The 21,847-nt window shown below is 43.6% G+C and overlaps 1 protein-coding gene across 1 annotated transcript in view; it reads right to left on the reverse strand.

Annotated features, from left to right (window-relative positions):
• The window catches only part of MAN1A1 (mannosidase alpha class 1A member 1), a 135,561-nt gene extending 122,015 nt beyond the window's left edge, over positions 1-13,546 (reverse strand). The window contains exon 1 of the mRNA XM_032185515.1: positions 12,953-13,546. Coding sequence (XP_032041406.1) covers positions 12,953-13,546 — 594 coding nt within the window. The remainder of the gene's footprint in view (positions 1-12,952) is intronic.
• Positions 13,547-21,847: the final 8,301 nt, after the last annotated feature.

Here is a 21,847-nt window from a genome sequence, read left to right on the forward strand (position 1 = left end):
ATTATGATTTTTTTCCCCAATTATTGCACATTCACAGCTTATTTTACTGCCTGCAGAAGCTCCCCACATAGCACAGGACTAATAGCAACACGAAGTTTTAAGTACAAGAGAATCATTGTTGGTGTGGCTGCAGCAAAACCAGCCACCAAGTTATTAGGAAAATTTCTGCCTGTGTGCAGAGGAGGTGTGGCCAGTCAGACACTAGGTATGTTTGACTTCAAGGTACTAGATCACATCCCCATTTATTTGCACTGAGCGTTCATGCAAACACGTGGACTTTTTTTTCACCTCTTTCTGAGACGTGTCCTTGGCATCAGCTGCTGGGCTTGTTCCTCCCTCAGGAAAAAAAAAAAAAAAAAAAAAAAAAAAAAGTATATATGCATTTTTCAAACTGCATGAAATGGAAAAGGTTCCCTGTAGCAAATAAAGAATAAAATAGGCATCACAAAAATATTGTCTTCGAGCAAAATGGAATAAAAAGCTCTACAGAATGCTCACACCACATAACGTGGTAATAGGTAATTAGCACATGAAGAAGATATTATAAAGTCACTGAAATGAACACGTGCCATCTTACAGTGCACTCCTAAGCGTTTAAAACAACTTAGTAATATCTGTGCCCCTCTAAGTTCCCATGATCAAGACTATAGCTAACAAAAAGTCCTTTTTTTTTTTTTGAATGTCCAGAACGTACAGATCAGAAGACTGTACATCTAAAGTTTCTTTTCACATGCAAGAAACCCAAGTGATATGACTTCATTAGCTTATCCCAGAGGACCTGATTTGCATAGGAAAATCAAATGCTGAACTTTTACTTCAAACCACAGATAAAAAATAGAGAAGTGGAGACACAGCCACTGGTCAAGCTTTGGATTGCTAAAAAGATTCAAAGTAATTTTATTGATGAAATGAAACCTTCATACACAGACACTGTAGAAAAATTCACCAAAAAATGTCTGATCAAAGATAAAACAAGCTCAACTGCTTTCCAAAACTCAGAGGCCTTTTCCTTAAACTTAATTAGTTCCTATCATAAGTACTTGTATAGGTTTTGCAAATGCTTTTTCACACTTTTAAGTAGCAGATAAAAAATATGGGCAAACATTGTTCTCCTAACAAAGGATCACAACGTTAGGGCACAAGTGAGGTTACATAGTCCCTGCTATAGCTGGAAAGAACTTTGCTTCCCATACCACTAAATCATAACATTCACGTCAAATTGAAGGGATGCTCATGCACCACTATGATGCTGGCAGCCTACACTTTTAGAAATGACCAGTGAATTTGGACACTGAACATAATGCAGTATAAAGACTTCATTTTCAAAACCAAGCTCCTGGAAAGCAAGACCACTTCATGATGTCAAAAGTGACAGGGCATTTAATGCTATATGGTTGGACTTCCATGAATTGGTAGTGTAGTGCAACAGTTGACCCTACTGTAAAAAATAAACACAACGTCTGCTGTAAAACAAACAGTAAGTCATGTGAAATAGATTAAAATGTAATTAAAATCAAGTTTGTAAGCTAGTGATAAGTATTTGCTAATTCTAAGTGCTTACAAAGAAATCAAAACAGAACTGTGCTTTACATCTAATTCAATGGTATCAACTTCAGTCACAATACAAACTTCAAACTTATCAACTTTGAACTTATGTTATATTAGCTTTCACATCCCTAGTGTTGTAGGTGTAATGGACAAACATCAGATAACTTATATTTTAATCACAGGTACCCAGAGAAAAGAAGCTTCAGAACAGCACCCAGTTCTTTGATGGCGTTTCTCCCAGGCTGTGTCAGTATGCTAGTAATCCATTCACACCCACACAAGTGCCCAGAGCTGCAACTAAGAGTTTTGTTTTCTATCCACAGCTCATATTTCAAAAATTCAATTTGGAATTCCCTGTTAACCATATTTGTTTGGCCAGTAAACATTTCCTCATTTTTAAGATTTCAAAATACCAACGAAGCCAACACACAGCACCTACTACACTTACCTAACAAAACCGAGAAAGGCAGCACAAATGAAAATTAGTTAGAAAAGGCCACGTCATTTCCCTACAGCGCCCCACCTCTCCTAATAACAGCTCACTTCAAAACAATTTATGCATGAAAGAGAAGTGTCTAAACCATAAGCCAATGTAAATGCTAGAAAGGAGAGTTTAAGATCATGAAGGAACTGAGGAAGAGAAATAAAACAGAGCCCAGAGTTCAGGGAAACAAGCTCAAGTTGTTCACGGACCTGACCTGCAGGATCCCACGGGAGAGATCCCTGTAGGCTGGAGGTGCCCAGGAGACCTCGCCAACCTCCAAGCACAAGAATGGCCCATGCAGGAGATCACCAGAGTTGAACATGGATTGCCTGGCTGAGACCAAACCCCCAGGGATGCCCATGGAGGGGGATCGCGCAGGAGCTGCCCCACAGCAGTGCAAAAGGCCAGAGCTCAGATGGAAAACTGCCATGGTTTTCATGGCATGGCAGACAGAAGGTGCCTCTACAAGTACATCAGCAGCAAAAGAAGGACCGAGGAAAACAGGGACATGCTACTAAACAGGCTGGGAAAAATAGTGATAAAGGACATGGAAAGGCTCAAGCAATTCATGCCCTTTTGGCTCTGTCTTATTGGCAACACGTACTCCTGGGGCTTAGTGGCAAGAGCTTATCAGGGAGAGATGTTAGTTAAATGAAGATGAAATTAGGGACAGAGCACTTAAGCAAAATGGACACTTTAAGTGGGTATGATAAAAAGGGTCTTCAGACACTGGAATACATTTGTCCATGGTAGCTGCAGAATCTCCCTCCTCAGAGATTTTCCAAATTTGGCTGCAACAAGACTGAGTAATCTGATTTAATTTTGAAGACAGCCCTGCAGATTGACCACATGCTTCCAGAGGTGCAGTGGCAAGTCTGAATCTCCCTCTCTCTCTTTCTGAATGAGAAAATTATATGGTAAGCAGAAGGCTTGGAAAAATAACAAACAAAAACTAAAGCACACATAAATGCAGATCAGCCACGCCTCCAGGACACTTTCAGATGACCAGACTGCATAAAATAACAATTTCCAGTAAGTTTGAAAATTTTCTCACCATGTATCTACTGTCTGCAATGACTTGTCCAAATCTGGTTACTGAAATTCAGGAAATTCTTTGCTCGATTCCAATGTTTTTTATCATTTAATTTATCATTTACCAACTGCCCAGAGTATTTGGCTGTACTGTAAAACGTACATATGGAGATAGATCCGAATATATCTTTGTCTCTCTCTAAATATGAATACAGTGAATTTTTAGTGTAACTGAATGAAGAGGCTTAAGGGCTTTTCTTCAAAAAGGTCATTTTTTGAAATGCCCTTTTTGATCTGTGATGTCACTTTAGCCCTTGACAGGATCGCACACACTTCTACAAAGAGTCGGTTCAGGTTCAGTGCCACACATACCCTAGAGCTTTACAGAACAAGACATAAAAATATCAGTCAGCTTGCAGTTTATCGTTACATAGCACAGTTGTTTTGTTTTCCTGTGGCAGTTCCTCAGACAATCTCACCAGAACAAAAAAAAGTAACACACAGCTTTGAAATAGCACGATTTTTTAAATGCATAACAAGTCCAACTCTCCCACTCTCTAAATGGCGATTAGGTTTTCCGTTGCATGATTGGGTGGGAGATGAGGGGGGTGACTCCACCACTGAAAGTTATTAACATCTTTTTCTCTTCTTTAAGCTTCAGTTTAAAGAATTTACTATTACTGTCTAGGTCCAACACAAAATTTGAAGTGCAATTCTCAGAATCACAGATGGGTGGAGAACTATAACCACAGTAACAAGCAGCACATTTCCCTGCAGACAGCAGTACGGGCAAAGCTTTATCATTAGTATCGCCATTCAGTGCAACAACAGATGTCAGTGCTCAAAGGCAGTGAGAAAACTGACAGTGGAGTTAAAGACTGGGTCTGCATCTGTGTGTGTCTATCAGGGAATAGTAAAATTACTACCTCCTTGAGTGCTACACTTTGAAAGCAAAATGTTTTGTTGTTTTTTTTAAGCTTGGGATTCTTTTACACGAGCTACTTTCTATTTCCTTGGAAGAAAGCAGCCCCTGAACAAAAGAAATTTCAAAAGGCACAAAGATGTTTATTATGCATTGAACCAAGCGAAAGAAAATATGCAGATACTTTTTTAAAAAAATAGCCTCGCAGTGGTTGGAATACTAATTAAAGAAGCAATCCACACTGATCGAATGCAATTTTATTGCAATGTTTTAAAAGCACAGACTGGCTTTGAATAAATAATGGAAAAAAGAGCTTTTATGTTGCCAAGCAATAAGATTACCTCTACACAAGTCAGATGATGCAAAATCCTGGAAGAAAGTATCAGATGTTCTTTCCTTCCAACTTTATTCTTACAGATGATACACAGAACTGCCTCTAACCTAAGTGGAAGCAATATATACCTTAACACAAGAACTGCAAAGCTGCATGCTTTTACACTGAAATTGTAGCTTCTGTTTCTGCCCAGCATCAGAGAAAAGAGTTGATTCTTCTGAAAGAATTTTTGAAGAGCACACAGGAAGTCTTGTAACAGCCAGATGCTCCACAGCTACTAGCTCTTTCCTCGCACTGCATCATTTTGGTCCTTCGCTCAAAATTGCCTACTGTCTCTTTCCATCTTCATGTTTTTTCTTACCTTACTAGATATCTGCATTAAAAAGGGTCCAAGTTTCTTAGAAGTCAGACTTACAATCCACTTTATTTCTAAGCCAAGGTACATATAGGTTCCAAGAGAGAGCAGGAGGACAAATGAAAGTAGATTTTACACTTGCAGTTACCTTTGTGTAAGAAACTACACACCTCAGCGTTCCCACAAAGGCTTGCAATGTTTACCAGTTGTAAGAATGTAACAGCAGGTTATATGCTCATCCAATCTGTTTGAAAAGCCTTTAAAATTAGAGGCATCAGAATGAGCAATACCTCTATGTTCATAAACACCAGCTATAAAATCCAATCAGCTTACTGCATGAAGTTACAGCCAATTGTCACGGTATTTCATGCAAGTATTTCTAGGTTACTACAGAGTTCAAACTGACGATTTCAAGATGCAAGAGAGGCAAACCTGGAGTTTTACTACCCTACCTGCCTTCCGTCAAAAAAAAAAAAAAAAAAAAAGGACCCCTCCCACCCCTGCAGAGCAAGCTCCTCTCTCACAGTGGCTGCTGGACTCTGGCGGCGAGGCTGCCAAGCCTTCTGTTGCAAGAGGGATTAACCACAGTTCTGAAAAAAGTTTCACTTAATCTGTTTTGGGCAAGCATGTGCTTTATTACTTGCCAATTATGTTTTCATGACAGGCTTGATTATAGAAAGTGATGGAAAATAGGAAGATGCTTCTTATGAGTCTGCACACATTCTTTTATCACATGCTTAAAAAAAAGAAATTTCTTGGATAAAGAAGGTTTTCACACAAAAGAAAGAACGGTACATTGACTATCTGGTACACTGCCCATATTGCTTAATTCCTAGGCCCATCTAAACAATTATTTTCTCCATTTTATAAGCTTAGTTTTAGAAATAACTTAAAAATAGACTACTAAATTCTTCAAACCTCAGTGTCTAAAGCATACTTTATATATAGATGCTTCTGAAAAGAGGAGTTTGTTACCAGAAAAGCACACAACCAGAATGTTTTAGCATCACTGTACCATTTCAGACTGCAATTTATTGCCAGAGAAGTGCTGTACTCTTAGATAGCAGCAAACACTGAATCAAACACTGAATACTTTCCTGAAGTAGTAGACCCTTATTTTGCCAAATAAGTTAGGAAGACAAATAGGAAGACAAATTTATTGTTTAATGGGTAAATAAAGGAACTACTTGTTAAGGCATTCTATTTGAGAATAAAACCACAGGAATTCACACCTACTCTGGCTCCCTAAACTAGGAAAAAAATAAAACAGAAAAAGTGACTACACTACAGAATTGTTACAGCAGTACATTTAAGACAGCTTTAACAACAAGGTGTCTGTCCAACAGTCACACAAGTGCCTACGAAATGCAGTTAATTGCAAGAAGTGCTGTCTTCTGTCTGTCCATGATTCTCTTTTCATAGATCTGTGCTTTAATTAACATCCAAGGAAGCTATCAAAGCCTGACTGTCTACTACCCTTAGAATTTTTTTTCTGCTTGAATGAGATGGACATTTTTCAGCCTTAATAGTCGATTTTAATAAACAGGTGGAGTTTTTCTGCTTCATTTTGCCCACAGCACAGAATTACAGCCTTAAGCAATTGTACTCACCAACATTATGATTTACTTCATTTCTCTATGCTAAATGGCTGCCATAGGTTTTCTGTACTAATGTAAAATACGAAATTATCACCAGGAGAATATAACTTCTGCCAAAATGCAGGAGACATTCCATTTTAAGCTTTACCTCACCCCTTTTCATCACCTTATTTAGCTTTCATAAAAGGAGTCCTGTGCATATGGAATTCAGGTTTTGCCTTTGCATAAAACGTGCACATGGTTTTCAGTTAAAGAATTAATCATGTGGTTGATTTTTTTTTTTTGAAAGCCAGATGTTTTCCACTGCATGTTTAAAGCCTTTTCATTTTCCCAGAATTCTAAGAATCCACTCTAAGGATACATAGAACAACCAGTGAGCTTTGTTAAATTTACCTGCTGAGAACGTAGACCAAGGCTGAACAGGAAAGCTTAATATTCCTCTTGGTTAGTTGACATAAAGCATGTATGGGTAAGGCTGCCCATACATGAACTGCCCCTGGAGACACACCCCATCCTGGTCAAGTGTGCACACTGTCATGCACCAGAATACCCCTCTATCTCATAACTGATAAAAAAGCAGCCAAAAACGACTCACCTGAAACAACATCCCCTAAAAAGACCTTAAGGGCTCCCAACAGAAAGGATGTTAATTTGGCAAAGGCATACCTTACTTCACGTCTTGTAAACAAAAAGATGCCTCTACAGCCTCCACTTTGTTCCCCACCTCTTCCCAGTTTCAAACTCATTGCCTTAGCAGTGGTCCACTGCTTTTCTCCTCCATGCTCAGACCACTGATAGGCCATTTCAGCTCCCTATCCCCTCCAGCAACAAACTCAACAAATGCGTGGGTAGATTTCTGCCTGGTTGGCAGGTCCAACTAGCTCTGCACAGGGTGTGAAGAAATTGCTGAAGAGTCACTGAATCATGCCCTCAGTGATTCAGATGAAGCTTCTCTTTGTCTACAGTGAGTCCAAAGAACGGACCCAAAGATGATAATCAAGGAGCTGGAGCACCTCTCTTGTGAAGAGGGGATGAGGGAGTTTTGGTTGTTCAGCCTGGAGAAGATACAGCTCCAGGGAGACCTTACAACGGCCTTACAGTGCCTAAAGGGGGCCTAAAGGAAAGCTGGGGAGGGACTCATTTTCAGGGAGTGTAGCGATAAAACAAGGGGTAGTGGTTTTAAACTAAGATAGAGGAGATTTAGATTAGATATAAGGAAAAAATTCATTACTGTGATGGTGGTGAGGCACTGGTTGCTCAGAAAAGCTGTGGATGCCCCATCCCTGGAGGTGTTCAAGGCCAGGCTGGATAGGGCTTTGGGAAGCCTGGTCTGGTGGGAGGTGTCCCTGCCTATGGCAGGGGTTGGGACTGGATGGTCTTTAAGGTCCCTTCCAACCCAAGCCATTCTGTGATCTTGTAGTGTCATTACATCCCTAAGTAAACTGCTTAGCTTACCATTTCGTGATGTTATATGCCCTAAAATAATCCCTGCCCCTTCACAAGAGCAAAGATCTCCCAACAAACCCAGGGAGAATACCCTTAACTTAGGGAGTAAGACACCTACACACCATATTGGACTCCCTGCATTTAGGTAGTCAACTCACCTCCTCAGTGTCTTTTATAAAACCATTACAAAAAAACAAAAAGCAATATTTGTTAGTAAGGAAGGCACTGTAAAACGTGGAAAAAGAACTAACAGATATAAAACTACTGAAATATTAAAGGTAAGTAAATAAATTAATTTTAAACTCCTTTGAGAAACTGAATGACAGCTGCAAGATGTCAGCATTAAGGTCAAAATTTAAGAAAGCTTCTTTAGAAATACATTGCATCATCGGCATGTTGCCAGAAATCACCACCTTGCTTACTCACTATATGCCAAGGCCCCTTGCTCATAACTGCATCTTGTTCTTAAGAAACTGTACCATCAGGAAATGTGGCTTTTTGTGTTCGAAACCCAAACCATTCCATACTCGAACAGCACTAGTTTACTTCTTCCCCACCCACGTCCTAGGAAGGCCCCCACAACCTTCTTTTCCTAGTACAAGCACCTGGAATTTCAGCCTGCAGGAGTTAGAGGGCTCAGTAATTACTGCTCTTGTATTTCTTTTCCTTTTTTCTGTTCTGAGAAAAGAGGTCGAGAGGCAACACCCTACTGAAGTGCAGCACTTCCGCCTGCTACAGGAGGTTGAACCTCTGCTCTGCAAATGTCACGTTACAGATTCACATTTAACAGAGAAGCCAGTCCCTTAAGATAACTGAAAGGAGAAGTTTCATACCTCCTTCATCCACCTAGCACTGTTCCCTTACCACAGCCCAAGCTGCCATTGAGTGGACCCTTCCCTGATTGCCTTCAACTCAGCAACATGGCATAAAACTTATCCACCTTTTTTTGCTCTGTCACTTTTCTACCAGCTTAGTGAGCTGAAGCTGTTTTCAGAGGGCTCCAGAGGAGTCAGTGCAAAGGAGACAAGGGGAGAAGGCAGGCATGAATAAGCAGCAAGAAGGGATTTCCCCTCTTCTTTTGACAGCCAGAAGTATTAGTGAACTCTCCTTGCCTCACAGAAGTCAATAAAAAGTAAAAACCTCTCAAAACATTCACCAGCCCCCCAGAGCAACAGCAGAACAGCAGCCAGCAAGAAAGCTGCAAGTGTGCGGGAGGGAGCACGGGGCTGAGCACCCCTCGTCAGCAGCAAGATACTCCCTGGCATTTCACCACCAGTCCTCCTTGTTACTGGAGAGTTACAAGTTACAATTATACCCAAGTGCTGCTATGACAAGTGCATATTAGACCTCTGATTATTTCCATGCTCAAAAGTATCCTTTCCTCCAGATATTTCTGAACTTCCTTGCAATGCCGCTGAGACTTCTTGCCTAATATGATGAAGCTACCACAAAATTAATATTTACGACTTAGGAAGCTCCAGAATCACACTGTCAACACAACTTTAAAGGAGTTCTTTCTATAAAGACAGCATGAAGTAATCTCCAGCTGCCGAGTCTGTTTTGCTGCCTTGTGACAACATCTAGCACAAAGGACTGATGCTCAGGAATGACCATAGGCCCAGTGAATAAAACTCCCCTCTTCAGCACTTCTACTCAATGACTGCAACAGCTGAGAGCTGTGCAAGCATTGGGAATACTGTGAGGAACAGATAGCATGACCATGGATTACAGACATCAGGCCCCAGTTTTCCAAGAAGGCTTTTACCCTGAACACATGTCTGAACAGCACCATACAATAATGTGTGCAGGCTCCAAGCTAGCTGTCTTGTGCAGGAACAGCACAGCTGCATTAGTATGGTGCGCTACCAACACCAATAGCTTGCTGCTCAGCAGGATTAATTAGCCCTAATATGATTATATCGCTTCTAGTACCTGAGCAAGCTCACTCATTGTTTTCTATTCCTTTTCTCTGAAATAAAAGAGTTCAGTTTGTTATTATCCTAATGCCTAAATAATTCAATTGTCTTTTTTCTTTTGAAAAGCAAGGAATAAGACTTAAAAAAGATTCAAAGTCAGATTTCCCCAATTGAAACAGTGCATCTCCTGCCTTCATGGCCTGTCTCCACTACTTGTCCTCTGCTAAACACTGCTTTTGTTCACATCAAGCTGCTGCTGTCCCAAACTGATGTTGCACCTGCAAGTCTTTGATGTTATTCTCTCTGTTATTTCTGATCTCCAGGCACAACCAACAGGACAATAGCACAGATTGCAAAAATTTCTGCTTGTTTGAATGGAAGTCATCACCACCTTCCACTCCCCTTTCCTTACAGATGGGGAACAGGTATCACAGGAAGGACTTGCTCAAAGGAGGGGCCACCTCTCAGATCAGAAGTGGAGAAGCAAGAACAAACCACAACCTCCTCACTTGCAACCCAGGGCTCCTATCGTGACACCAAAAGAGAAACCAGAGTGGGGCGTAACATGTACCCAGACCCTGCTCTGAGTCATGGAGACACCACAACATCAGTGAAACTGTGTGAAGAATGCAAGTGCCAACAAAACACAACTTCACTGATAGCCTCAAAAGCAGCCGGGCCTCCATGCTCAAGCCTTCCCAAAACACAGCCTGACAAAGATGCGCAGCGCAGGCAACGTCAGGTCAGCCAGTAGAAAACGCAGCAGTCACAAGTGACTGACAGAGGTTTTACAACAGGAAGTATTGGGCAAACCCTGCTGCAGGCAGCACTGCCAGACCCTCTTCCAATGTCTGCCTGCAGTTCATCATCAGAAGGAGAACATGAGGGGCATCGCAGCACACAGCAGGGTCTCAGGCCCAGGCCCCATGCCATAGGGGCAGGCCTGCAGGCAGGCAGGCCTCGCAGGTGCAACTCCACGGGGTGGCTGCCACATGCGGACGCTGAGGACAGCAGGGTTGTTCTCTCTGAGCAGAAGGCAGCAACAAAACAAGATCTCTACTTCTGCTTTGTTTTTCTTTAACGAGACCTTTGCTCACTCGATAAGCTAGTAGAAACTTTTATGTTTTTCTAGCTCTCCGTCATACCGTGTTTGTTTCAATACTAAATAAAGCTCATGAATCTTTATATTCCCACCTCTTTCAAGTTTCACTTTTTGTTTTTTAAATGTGCCACAGAAAAAGAAAAAAAAAGGTTGAAGTTTCTATAACAAAACTTTGTTAAGAAATGCTACACGGTCCCTTTCAGCTCTCTCCGCCCTCACCTTTACATTGCCCTGTTGACAATGCAGAGCTCTTTGAGGACAGAAACACGGGGAAGCACAGCCTTACTCATTCACATTCATTTCTTACAAAGTAGCCTGCTTCCTTTTGCCAGAAGCATCCTCATAACTAGTTTCAAGTTTTGAGTCCTAACCCTACGACATACATCATGCCATGGCAGGTGTAAATTCCAGGCTCAAAAGGGTGTGAAGGCAGAAAGATTTGTCCAGTTTACACCTCCAGCAGGCAACAACCAGGCACAAGGAGAGGAGCTTTAACGGGTAGGTTCCACCCTTTCTGTGCACGTACAGTGCAGTAGGTAGCGCACCCTTCTGAAAGTTACAATTTAAAACAATTTCTAAGAAGCCCGCTGATCAGAATTCCAGCTTAACAGTAAAGCATGTACACAAAAAGGTGAACAAGACAGGGAAAAGAGCAACCTTAAGTCCAACATATGAAACAAGTTAACAGAAAATAGGAAACGCTGTTCTAAGGCCAGGAAAAAAAAAAAGTATTCTTCAAAGAAAGAAAAATCAGATAGGTCAAGGTACTGCAGAAACGCAAAAGCAATTGAGTAAACAACACGATAAGTTCACACACTGGATCGGGAGGAAAGAAAACTCTCAGAAATGTTAAGGAATGATACTGAGATAAAAAGGAAAAATAAAGATCTGGAAACTAAATGCAGTCTCTCTGTCATCATTTCCTATGCTTACAATTGCCAAACATCTGGTCCGGGGGGTTATTGTACTGTCGGTGGTTCCCGGGTAGAAACGGAGGAGAAAGAAGAGCGATAGGATGGAAAGGGAGAAAGAAAAGGAAGAGGTCCCAGGGCACATATGTATGCGTGTGCACACTTACATCTAACATGCACAAGGGTGCAAGTGTGTGCACGCTTACACACTTGCGTACAAATAGAATAGAAGATCGCTGGGCTTGTTGGCATGGTGCTAGACCAGCAAAATAAGAAGTATACTCAAGTTTTATCTTCCTCCTCCTGCTTATTTACTTGTTGCACTCCTCTGTTCTACAGACTGTCATACATCAGGTCTGAAGCTTCATTATGCTACTCTCAAATACTCGTACATGGCAATTCAAGATAACCAGAAACATAGTTTGTTGGTATTTCTAATTGTTCTGGATGCCTCAGGGAGGCTGAGAGGCTGCAAGCAGTGAGAACACAGTCTCTGCACACTTCAAGATGTGATCTGTACTGCGCATTCGTGAGAGCTTCCCTGTTCTGAACACCTTTGCGTCGGCATCTACTGCTTATGACTGGTGCACAGTTTGCTAAAATAGTTAAACGGATGCTAGGACTTCAGAGCACGGCACACAATTTGAGATTTGTGAGAGCTTATTATTTGGTGCTCCGCGTGATGCCAATGCCGATTTTTCAGCCCGCTCTGTGCAAACATGCAATAAAAATAAATCAGCCTAAACAGGGCTAACGATGTTTCACGGAAACACTCCGTGCTTGGGAGGCTCGTTCCCATCCCCGCAGAAGGGGCAACACACGCTACTTATTAATTTACGAACTAATCCCTGCGGGCAGCAGGAATTGTCAACTCGATAAATACGGGCTGCCGGCAACGACAGGAAGTTGAACGGCAAGAAGAATTAATAAAGAAAGAAAGAAACGAGCCTCGTTGTGCCGCGGGGGACCCCAGCGAGCCCTGCTCACGGCAGGCACGGCCGGGAGAGCCCCGCCACTGCCCCGGGAGGCACGGGCAAAGCCCGGCGAGCTCCGCGGAGCCGTGCGAAGGCGTCGCGGGGCCGGGAGCTGCCAGCTCCTGCCGGGGGGCCCCGGCGGCTGCGAGGAGGAGAAGGAGAAGGAAGAAGGGAGGAGGAGGATGCGGAGCCGGCACGCAGCTCCGGCCGGGGCATCCCGCAGCGGGGCGAGGCGGGGGCGCTCCCCGGGCTCCCCCCCGCCGCCGGCGACCTGTTGCCGTGCTCGGGGCCGCCCCGGGCCGGTCCCCGGGAGCGGCGGCTGCCACCCACCTCTTTGATCTTGGCCCTCCGCTGGCGCACGGCGGGGTCGGCGGGCTCCTGCCCCGCGGCGCCCACGGGCGGGCGGAAAGGGCGCTGGGGCAGCCCGGAGGCGGCCGGCTCCTTCCTGCCGCGGGCGTCCTGCGCGACTTTCTCCTTGTCCCGGCGGATGTCCCCGCGGATCTCCTCGGGCAGCTTCTGCAGCGTCTCCTTGGCCTCCCGCAGAGCCCGCTCGTGGTCGGCGCGGATCCGCGCCAGGCTGCCCCTGCCCGCCGCCGCCGGGCCCCCCCCGGGCTGCGGCGGGGCTCGGGGCTGCCCGCCGGGCGGCGGCGGCGGCGGCTGCAGGGCGGCCGAGTGGAAGAAGACGCCGCTGAGCAGCTTGGAGGAGTCGGGCAGGAAGAAGATGGCCCCGAAGCAGAGGGTGATGAAGGCGCTGAACACCAGCAGCAGCACGAACTTCTCCGTCAGCCGGAACGCGCCGGGGCCCGCCGCCTTCCGGACCCCGCCGCCCGCTCCGCCGCCGCCGCCGCCGCCTCCCGCGGGGCCGCCCAGCGCCCCCGGCCCCGCCGCGCTACCGAACAGCGGCAGCAGGCTGGCGGCGGGCATGGCCCCCGCGCCGCCTCAGCGCGCCCCGCTCCGCTCCGCTCCTCTCCGCCGGCGGAAAGTTTCCCCGGGCGGCCGCGGCGCGAACTTCCCGCCCCGCTCTGCCCCTGCCTCTGCCCCTGCCTCTCGCTCGCTCCCTCCCCGGGCCCGCCGGCGGCGCTCGGCGTCTGCGGGGCGGGCGCCGTCCGTCAGCCCCGGCCCATGCTGCCGGGACGGCGCCGCCGCGGGTGCCGCTCCCCGCTCCGCCCGCGCCCGACTGCCGGGCGGCGTTGGGGCGGGGCCAGGCGGGGCGGGGCCGCCGGCCGGCCAATGGCGGCGGGGGCGGGGCGAGGAGGGGCGGGGCGTGGCGGAGGGGGGCGGGGCTCCACGGCCACCGCCCCGCGGCTGGCGGTGGGGCGCGGGGGCGCGCCGGGGGGGACGCGCAGGGGCGCGCTCGGGGGTGGCCGGGAGAGGGGCAGCGTTTGGCAGCGCGAAGTGTTTTGGGGCCCTGCCCCGGCAGTGCAGCAGCGGAGGTGCTGTGGTGCCGCCTCCGGACAGGCAGGGCACGGGGTCGGAGGTGTGCTGCTCCCTGAAGGGGCTTTGGAAAAAGGGTGAATAACACGCAGCGGCAGGGGGAAGGCTGGGCTTTGACCCAGGGCAGGGAGAAGGCATCGCACGGGCTGCAAAGGCACGGCTGGAAAAGGGCTGGGCGCGGGCCTCGCTCCGCTCCCAGCAGAGTTTAAGGGGAGGTTCACCGCTGGCTTAACGGGAATAAAGGCAGGCTGCGTCCCAAAACCCCGCTCTTTAGAAGTTAGAGCCTGAGATAGATTAATTGGAAACAGGCTTAGGAGAGCCAGTTACATGCAAACGTTGGACCGAGTCCTGCAAAACTCCCTCCAGTCTACGAGCAAACGCTTCTGTTAAACTTCAGGATTACATCTGAAACGGGAGGATCAGCAGCCCACAATTTGCATACACCAAAATCAATCATTTCCTTTATTTTTTTTCCTTTAGTTTTTGCTCTGATTTTCCTCTAAATCCTTTTTTTTTTTTTTTTTTTCCTCTCCTGGGTTGCGTTTCCCCACAGCTAGATACGAAGGTCTTGCTTAAATGCTTGTGATTTTGACATGCCTTTCCCAGAAATGTGTAACGCTGCCTGGAGAGCTGTGCCAAGATCAAACTGCTTCGGATTGAAGAGTTCAGCCTGCTTGGAAAAGGGGATAAGAATCTGTGCCTTTTTTTTTTGTTGTTGCGTTGCTTTAAAGGAACGTTTCAGGTGGCAAACATGGAGTTTAGCTACTGAAAGGCAGTTGACTAATGAAAAAGCTTCCTAAATGGTGAAATACCACTCAGCTCCAGCGAGCATATTCTGTTTCAATCGCTGCATATGTGGGCGTACAATATTTTTCACAGATTGCCCGCAAAACTCATCACTACTTATATGATAATATTTGGGGGCTGAATTTACTGCTGGCTGGAATAAGTGCCTTTCTTCAGCCCTCTGAAGTAATTCCTTAGGTTGCCACAGCAATACAGGAGCAGATACAGGAGTTGAAAATCCCATCACCCAGGTTCTGCTCCTGTGTCTCAGCTGCCTAAAGGGAAGCCCTCTGAACTCACCAGCCTGCTGTGTTTTTGGTGCCTGAGGTAAGTGCCAGGGGTTAAGTGTAAATGAATGCCAGGAGGTTCATCGCCACCCTCATTGTTCTCTTTGGGACATCCTCCTGTTTTCCTGAGCGCGTGGGAAGCAACAAGCATTTTCAATGCAAAGGCAGAACCTGTTAACTGCTCCAGCCTCTGCGATGAGATGATCTTTCCAAGGACAACAATAACCTCCTCCTCAGAACAGAAGCCGAAATTCTGTATGCAGAGCTTTCCTGTTGTGAACACCTGATGTTACAAACAGTTACGAGCAGAGTCATGTGGGAGCCATTCAGTGGGACCGGTCATGCATGGAAAGCTACTGGTACACAAAGCTGTTCATAAGATGAGGGCAATGGAGACTGTGAGGAAAAAAAAAAGCCTCAGCCCAATAGTGCCATACAAGTCCCTTTTCTTAAGTCAATAATTTACTTTAGGCCCAAGACAGAACCATATAAGATATTGCAAAGAATATGAACATACAGGGAGTATTTGAGGAAAAAAAAATCAAATATGAGTAGAAGAATCAAGACTTGTACGTGCTTAGTTTTGTCTGTCTCTATCTGACAGAAAATGCAGCTGTAAAGTTAAGCACCATTGATAGGTCACCATGTCAAATAGTGTCAAATAATCCAAGTGAAGCATGAACAAATGAATCCTAGTGTTTGCAATAATCTCCTGAGGATGGCACTGGAAAGCCTGCCCGCTTGCACCAGGACTTGCAGTGGAGGAGCTTCTTGCAACATAGCTCTGTCAGCACATCCACCTAGAGGGAACTCCAAGCTGAGCTGGCTGACACTTCTCACCCCCTCCTTTTTTATTTTTTTCTCCTAAATGAGCTGCATTACTTCCTGGATGACATCAGCTAAATGGGGAAAGAAAAAAAAACAAGTCTTCAGGCAGTTGTTTTGCTATGCTGAGTAAGGTTGGGTCCTATCCAGTGGTTATGCCAACAAAATGCTGGTCTGCAGAGTAAAATGCCTCTGCTCTAGGTTCAGCTGCAGGATTAGGAATCATTTCCCAGCTATTGTGCACAAATCAGGCACTAATAGAAAGGTAGAACTGATACATGAGAGGCAGTGAGAGAGAGGTTTGCGTAAGCAAGGAACAAGGCACTTTTCTATAATAAATGTTCTGAATGGGCAAATTTGGTGCATATTAACTGAAAGGCATGGAAAAAATGTGTCAACTGTTTCTTTTCCTGTATATATACATATATTAACCAGCTGCACTTATTTCACCCTCGTTGTAGCCTTACATCTTGCCTAGTGACAGAGAATTAGCCTGCATGTTCTAACAGATATGTGGGACAGATAAGGGGGCCATTAACAGCTGGCCCATCTTGCATCACATTCAGCTGAGACTGATTCAGCCCTTTACACCGCGAGTTTGTGCCAGTGCCCCTGCCTTACAAGGGCTTCACAGTACGATGTTCTGGTGCTGACCACTTTTATTCATTACTTGACAGCTTCCTTTTGAAACACAGTACTTTCATCCAGATCTTCAGAGACACATTTAACAAGCTTGCCTTTGGGAATGCAATTCATAAACCCAAGTTAGATGTTCTTTCTAGAGTAAGTAGCATGACGAAGACATAGAGGGCCCAGGGTCACAAGCAGGCTTCGTAACACCCAGAGTGTTGCTTGGAAAGAGGCTTTGGCCATTTGAAGACCACATGAGTATGAAATACTCTCTGTCTCTCCGATTTTGGCACTTGGCTGCAGTTCTGAGTTCAGTATGTGAGGAAAGTGTGACTCACAGCTGCAAAAACTTTGCTTGGTCTTCAGTGCTTTAAGGGACTGTCTTATGCTTTACTTTCAGAGCTCAGAAGGAAATAATGACCATTTATTTAGGAGCCCTGTGGTTAGAGCATTTGCTCAGGAAGTTGTAGAGCTGTGTTCAACACACTTTTGTAGTCTCAGGTGATTCAAATTCACCTCTTCTGTCTTGCTGTAGTGTGTCCTAGAGAAGGTACACTTCCCCTACCCTTTCTTTTGAAGTTGTGCTGCAACTCAGAGAGGAGTGCAGGACTCTGACGGCAAAGAGGAGAGGAGTTTTCCTTAAGGAGCATTGCTCAACAGCCCTGAAGTGAGAGCGCTTGACTCCCAGAGAAGCCTACAGCCAGGGTACTGGCACTAATCTGGGAGGTGGGAGGCGCCAGCTTTTTGTCTTCACGATGAGCTTAGTGTTGAAGACTGGTCTCCTATTTGAGGATGCAAAGTAGAAGAAAGGAAGTGAGATTGTGTGACAGCCTTTCTCAAACGTTTTCTCTAAACACAAGAGATGAATGTGGCTAATACCCCACACTTTATCCAAGCTTTGGCTAATATCCAATTTATTTTTATATATTTTTTTAATATAAATACTATATGTAGAAATGTATCAGGAGTATATCAGGAATGTGAAGCTCTAAGCTTGCAGAATTCATTGCTCCACTCCTTCCACCCTTTTCTGCCATGGCTGATGAATGGTGTGTTAGGTCTCTTTCCTACCAGTATCTTTGGAATTACCCTTTATAACTCCTTCCATCTTCACCTGAGGGAGGGGATCATTCATTTCTCATAATGAAGGCTCTCTAATGCACACAGATGGCAGTGCTTATTCAGAGGGTTCGCTAAAAGTGTCCAGCTAACACACAGCTAAGGGCAGAAAGGCTCTGCCCTTTCTCTCTTCCCCATGATTTCAAATGGCACAGAAGATGACCTGCAAGAAATGCTGCCAGAAGAAAGTATTTGACTCTTGTTCAGTAAAAATATGAAATTTTTAAATGCATTTTCTTTGACATCACAGGAAGTCTGAGTCTAGAATTTGATCTCTGACCCCTTGCGGGATCGTGTCCAGTACTGGCATGAAGCTGTCATACTCAACTTTAGATGGCATCTTTGAGACCATCACACTTAAGTTATTCCTCGCTTTTCATCATTTTTATTTTTTTTTTAATTGCTTCTGTTAAAGACTCTCTGCAGTCCCTCAGAACAAGCAAATGAGGTCATGGAATTACATGTACAAGAGAGAGGCAGGAAAATAAAAGAAAGGAAAAGTGCTACAATATTTTACCATTGCTGACATCCTTTAATCAAATTTTAGCCATGAAGCTAAGAATTGGAAGTTAGCTTTTATTGTATTTCACCATTCAGATAGGCATCTCATAATTATTCTCGTAGCAATTAAGGCTGAAGATGTTTTGAGAGGTCCCATGAAATTCCATCTGTATCTTAGATTTTTAAGATGTTATTAAAAGTTGTGACAGACCCCTCTGTCCTCTTCCCTTGCCCCTCAGAACTGAAGAGGTTCATATTATGTGAGGTTGATATGCTCTTTTACTTCCATTCTTGCATTTCTGTACCCAGAATCCCCTGCAAAGGTAAACCCCACTAGATATGGCATATTTAATGGGCAAAGCTCATTGGATTGCAAGTGACTGAAAACTATTTATTACTGTACTTTAGTCTTAATTACCTCTAATAGCACCAAAGCATCTTATGCCAACATTATGACTGTAACCATTATGTTCTCCCAGCAGCACTTTCTTGGCTATCATCAAGTTTGTATATTACATTTAAAGATATGAAATTAGAGTTTATTCTGACAAGATGAAATCACGACAGGGAATGAGGCAAAATTTCCTTTCCAAGGTGGCATCATTTTCCCGAACCAGAGGAGAGAAGTGCTGGCAGAGAACAAGACATGACCATTGGAGATGGATTTTGCAGTCATTCAACAGCTGTGTTTAGCAACCAAATGATGGGAATATCTGGACATCTTGGTTGCAAACTAGAGCTTGCTGTTTGAATATATAAACCCAAGGGAAAGTGATTGAAGTGTAGGTTACTAACCTGATGACTCCGTCAAGGAAGAAAAGTACACAGTAACATGATTGAAAGTATTACCAATAGATCTTGAAAACAAAAGACACTGCAGATTTATTTATGTTTATTTATATTTTATTTATTATTTAATCATTTATTATATTTATTTATATTAGGAGTGTTTGGTTAGCATAAGATTTTAAGTCGGTGGGCAAGGGTTCCTTGGCTATTTCATTAAAAAAAAAAAAAAGCAAAGCTGAAAATATTCCCCAGCTCTTCTTATCATCCCAACCACGTGTGATGCCATGTGGGTTGTGTAAATTGCCCTCATGTAATAGTTGAAGTGGTGTCCTTGTGCTTCTTTCTTCCCAGTGGCTCTTTCCCTAACTGGATGAGTTAATGCTGCTCAACAGCACATTTTAATAGTACGAGTACAGATATGGCTTACTGACTATACCCTGATTGAGACATTGCTGCAGATTTATTTTTGAGTCTATTTTAAAAGTCACTCTCTCTTCTGGAGGTCTTAACAGCTTTGGAGTTACAAGGAGCAGAGCTTATGTATTTAGTTATTTTCTTAATTAGTCTTATTGAAAATACTTTGCTATTTACTGGTTCTGTCCTCTGGGAAAAAAAAAAAAAGTGATTTTTTTTTTTTTTTTTCCAGTGGATCTCTTAAGGCCCACTACATGTTTCTTCTTCACAGACTTTTGTTAAAAATTGTTGTGGCCAGTTCCATCAGTCCTCAGCAGATTCTCTTACCCCAAACCCATTTGGTGACCGGGAATTTCTTTTATCTATCTATCTATCTATCTATATATATATTTATTTTTTTTCTTATCTGTGCCATTCATGATCTGACTCACCTTGGCACATAATGATATGGAGTCAGATGTGTCCCACTACTACCTGACTGGCTGATTTTTATTTTTTTTTCTTGTCAGATAGTGCACTCAGAGTAGTGGCTCTTAGCTGCAGAATGCCAGCTGGCTTGTGCATACGTGGTGCACATGTGTCTGCTCAGATCTTCCACAGTTGTGAATTATTTGTCTTCTTTAAATGAAATCCAGGATTTTCAGCCTCAGTTCAAATCTGATATTTTATCCTATTGAAACTCCCTTGTTTGATTTACTGCTTGGGCTACATGATGCAGAAAAAATCACAGCTAATCTAACCTTTGCTCTTGCTGTTTGGCTAAACTAGGATCTTACTGAAAACCTAGACAAGAGAAATGGCGTTACCATTTTATATATTTTTTTTTTGTGTCTGTATGACGGTGAGCCTTATTTTTCTCAGCTAAAAAAAAAAAAAAAAAGCTGACCTATTTCACAGTAAGACATAATGTATGAAGTGTGCTTTAAAATCCTTAAATGAAATGGTGTTTTGGGGTGCAAATTTTTTCTTTGTTTTCCTTAGAAATTAAATCCTTCTCTTAGTTTTCAGTGCTCAGTTACTAGACCAAGGACTTGTAGTACACCACTAACAATCTGTCCTAGACCAGTTCTGGTTCATTTCATTTGTTTGGCTGTCTTCCTGAAACACAGGTGTCCTTTCTTCTCTGCATATGTCCAGTTGTCCCTGAGCTTTCTGCTTTATTGATAGATGTATTGCCTCAATATCATCTGATGCTCTGGTCCATTGTTGCAACCCTGATCTAGCAGCATCTAATGCTTTCCTGAGTTTAAGGCATCTCTGAATGCTTTATGTACTCCAAACACACCAGGCAGTATGCAATCCTAGGCAGACTTGAGGATGGCAACAATGAATTAGCAGCAAGCAGCATTCAGAGAGGCAGATTTCTGTTTAAGATGAGATGCATGAAAATATCCAAGGCTGAAAAGGGAAGATAATTGATTCAGAAGCAAATGTTTCTTAGGGAAACCTTCAGGACTCGAAGCTGGCAAAGACCATAGAATTTTTTTCCTTTCAGCTTGGTACTTTTGGCATGAAGGTCTTAGTGTAAGTGGGGTATTTATAGTATAAAGAGGAAATAAACATGAATATCGTCTTGAGAAAAGGGTAAATATTTGCATGCAAATCAAGTCTCCAAGTTGGGGTACAAGTGGGGGAAGGTTCCCTAAGCATTTCGTAGTTTCATGTCTCTTTCTATGCTTCTGTAGTTCTCTTTCAGTCTGTTTAATTTAACATCCCTGTCAACAGGATAGGAACATGCCTTTGTCCTGAATAAACCTACAAGGTAATTGCAAATGTGGAAAGTGAATAGTTGCTTTTTGTAATGGTGGTTGAACATCAATATATTTATATAATAAATCTACTGTAAGAGATAATATCTAATATTTTCTCAGGTTAACCAGTAACTGACTAGTTTTGCAAAATATTCGTCTGTTCCTTATTATCAAAACTTGGTTTTGATTCATCATTGGCACCAGCTATTTTGCTCAAATGAAAGCAACTTGGCATGTCTTTCTCCTTATGTATTTGAGTCAACAGATGAGAGACAGCAAAGTAAGTTAATTGTTAACTTATGTATGTGAACACAGAGGACAAATTCCAAACAGAGCAGAATGAGGCATCTGGGTAAGGTCATCATGCTCCTAGAATCACCCATTAAATTAAGTTTTTATCTTGTTGTTCCACTTTTTTTCCCCATAAGGTTAGCACAGAGATAGTTTCTTTCAGTGCGCACACAGCTTAGTATTCAATCTATATTAGGAAAATATTGATTTGCAAATTGACCTTTAACAGATCTTTAAAATTAGGATTTATTTATTTATTTATTTATTTATTTATTTATTTATTTTTAAATGAGTGTTTCCTGATAGACAAAAAAAATTACCACACAGCATTCAAGAAGCTGCACGTAATTTGTTTCTCTCTACTTGGAGTGGAACAAACAATAAATCCCTCCTACCAG

Source organism: Aythya fuligula, chromosome 3 (assembly GCF_009819795.1).
Source record: "Aythya fuligula isolate bAytFul2 chromosome 3, bAytFul2.pri, whole genome shotgun sequence".
Classification (NCBI taxonomy): Eukaryota; Metazoa; Chordata; class Aves; order Anseriformes; family Anatidae; genus Aythya; species Aythya fuligula.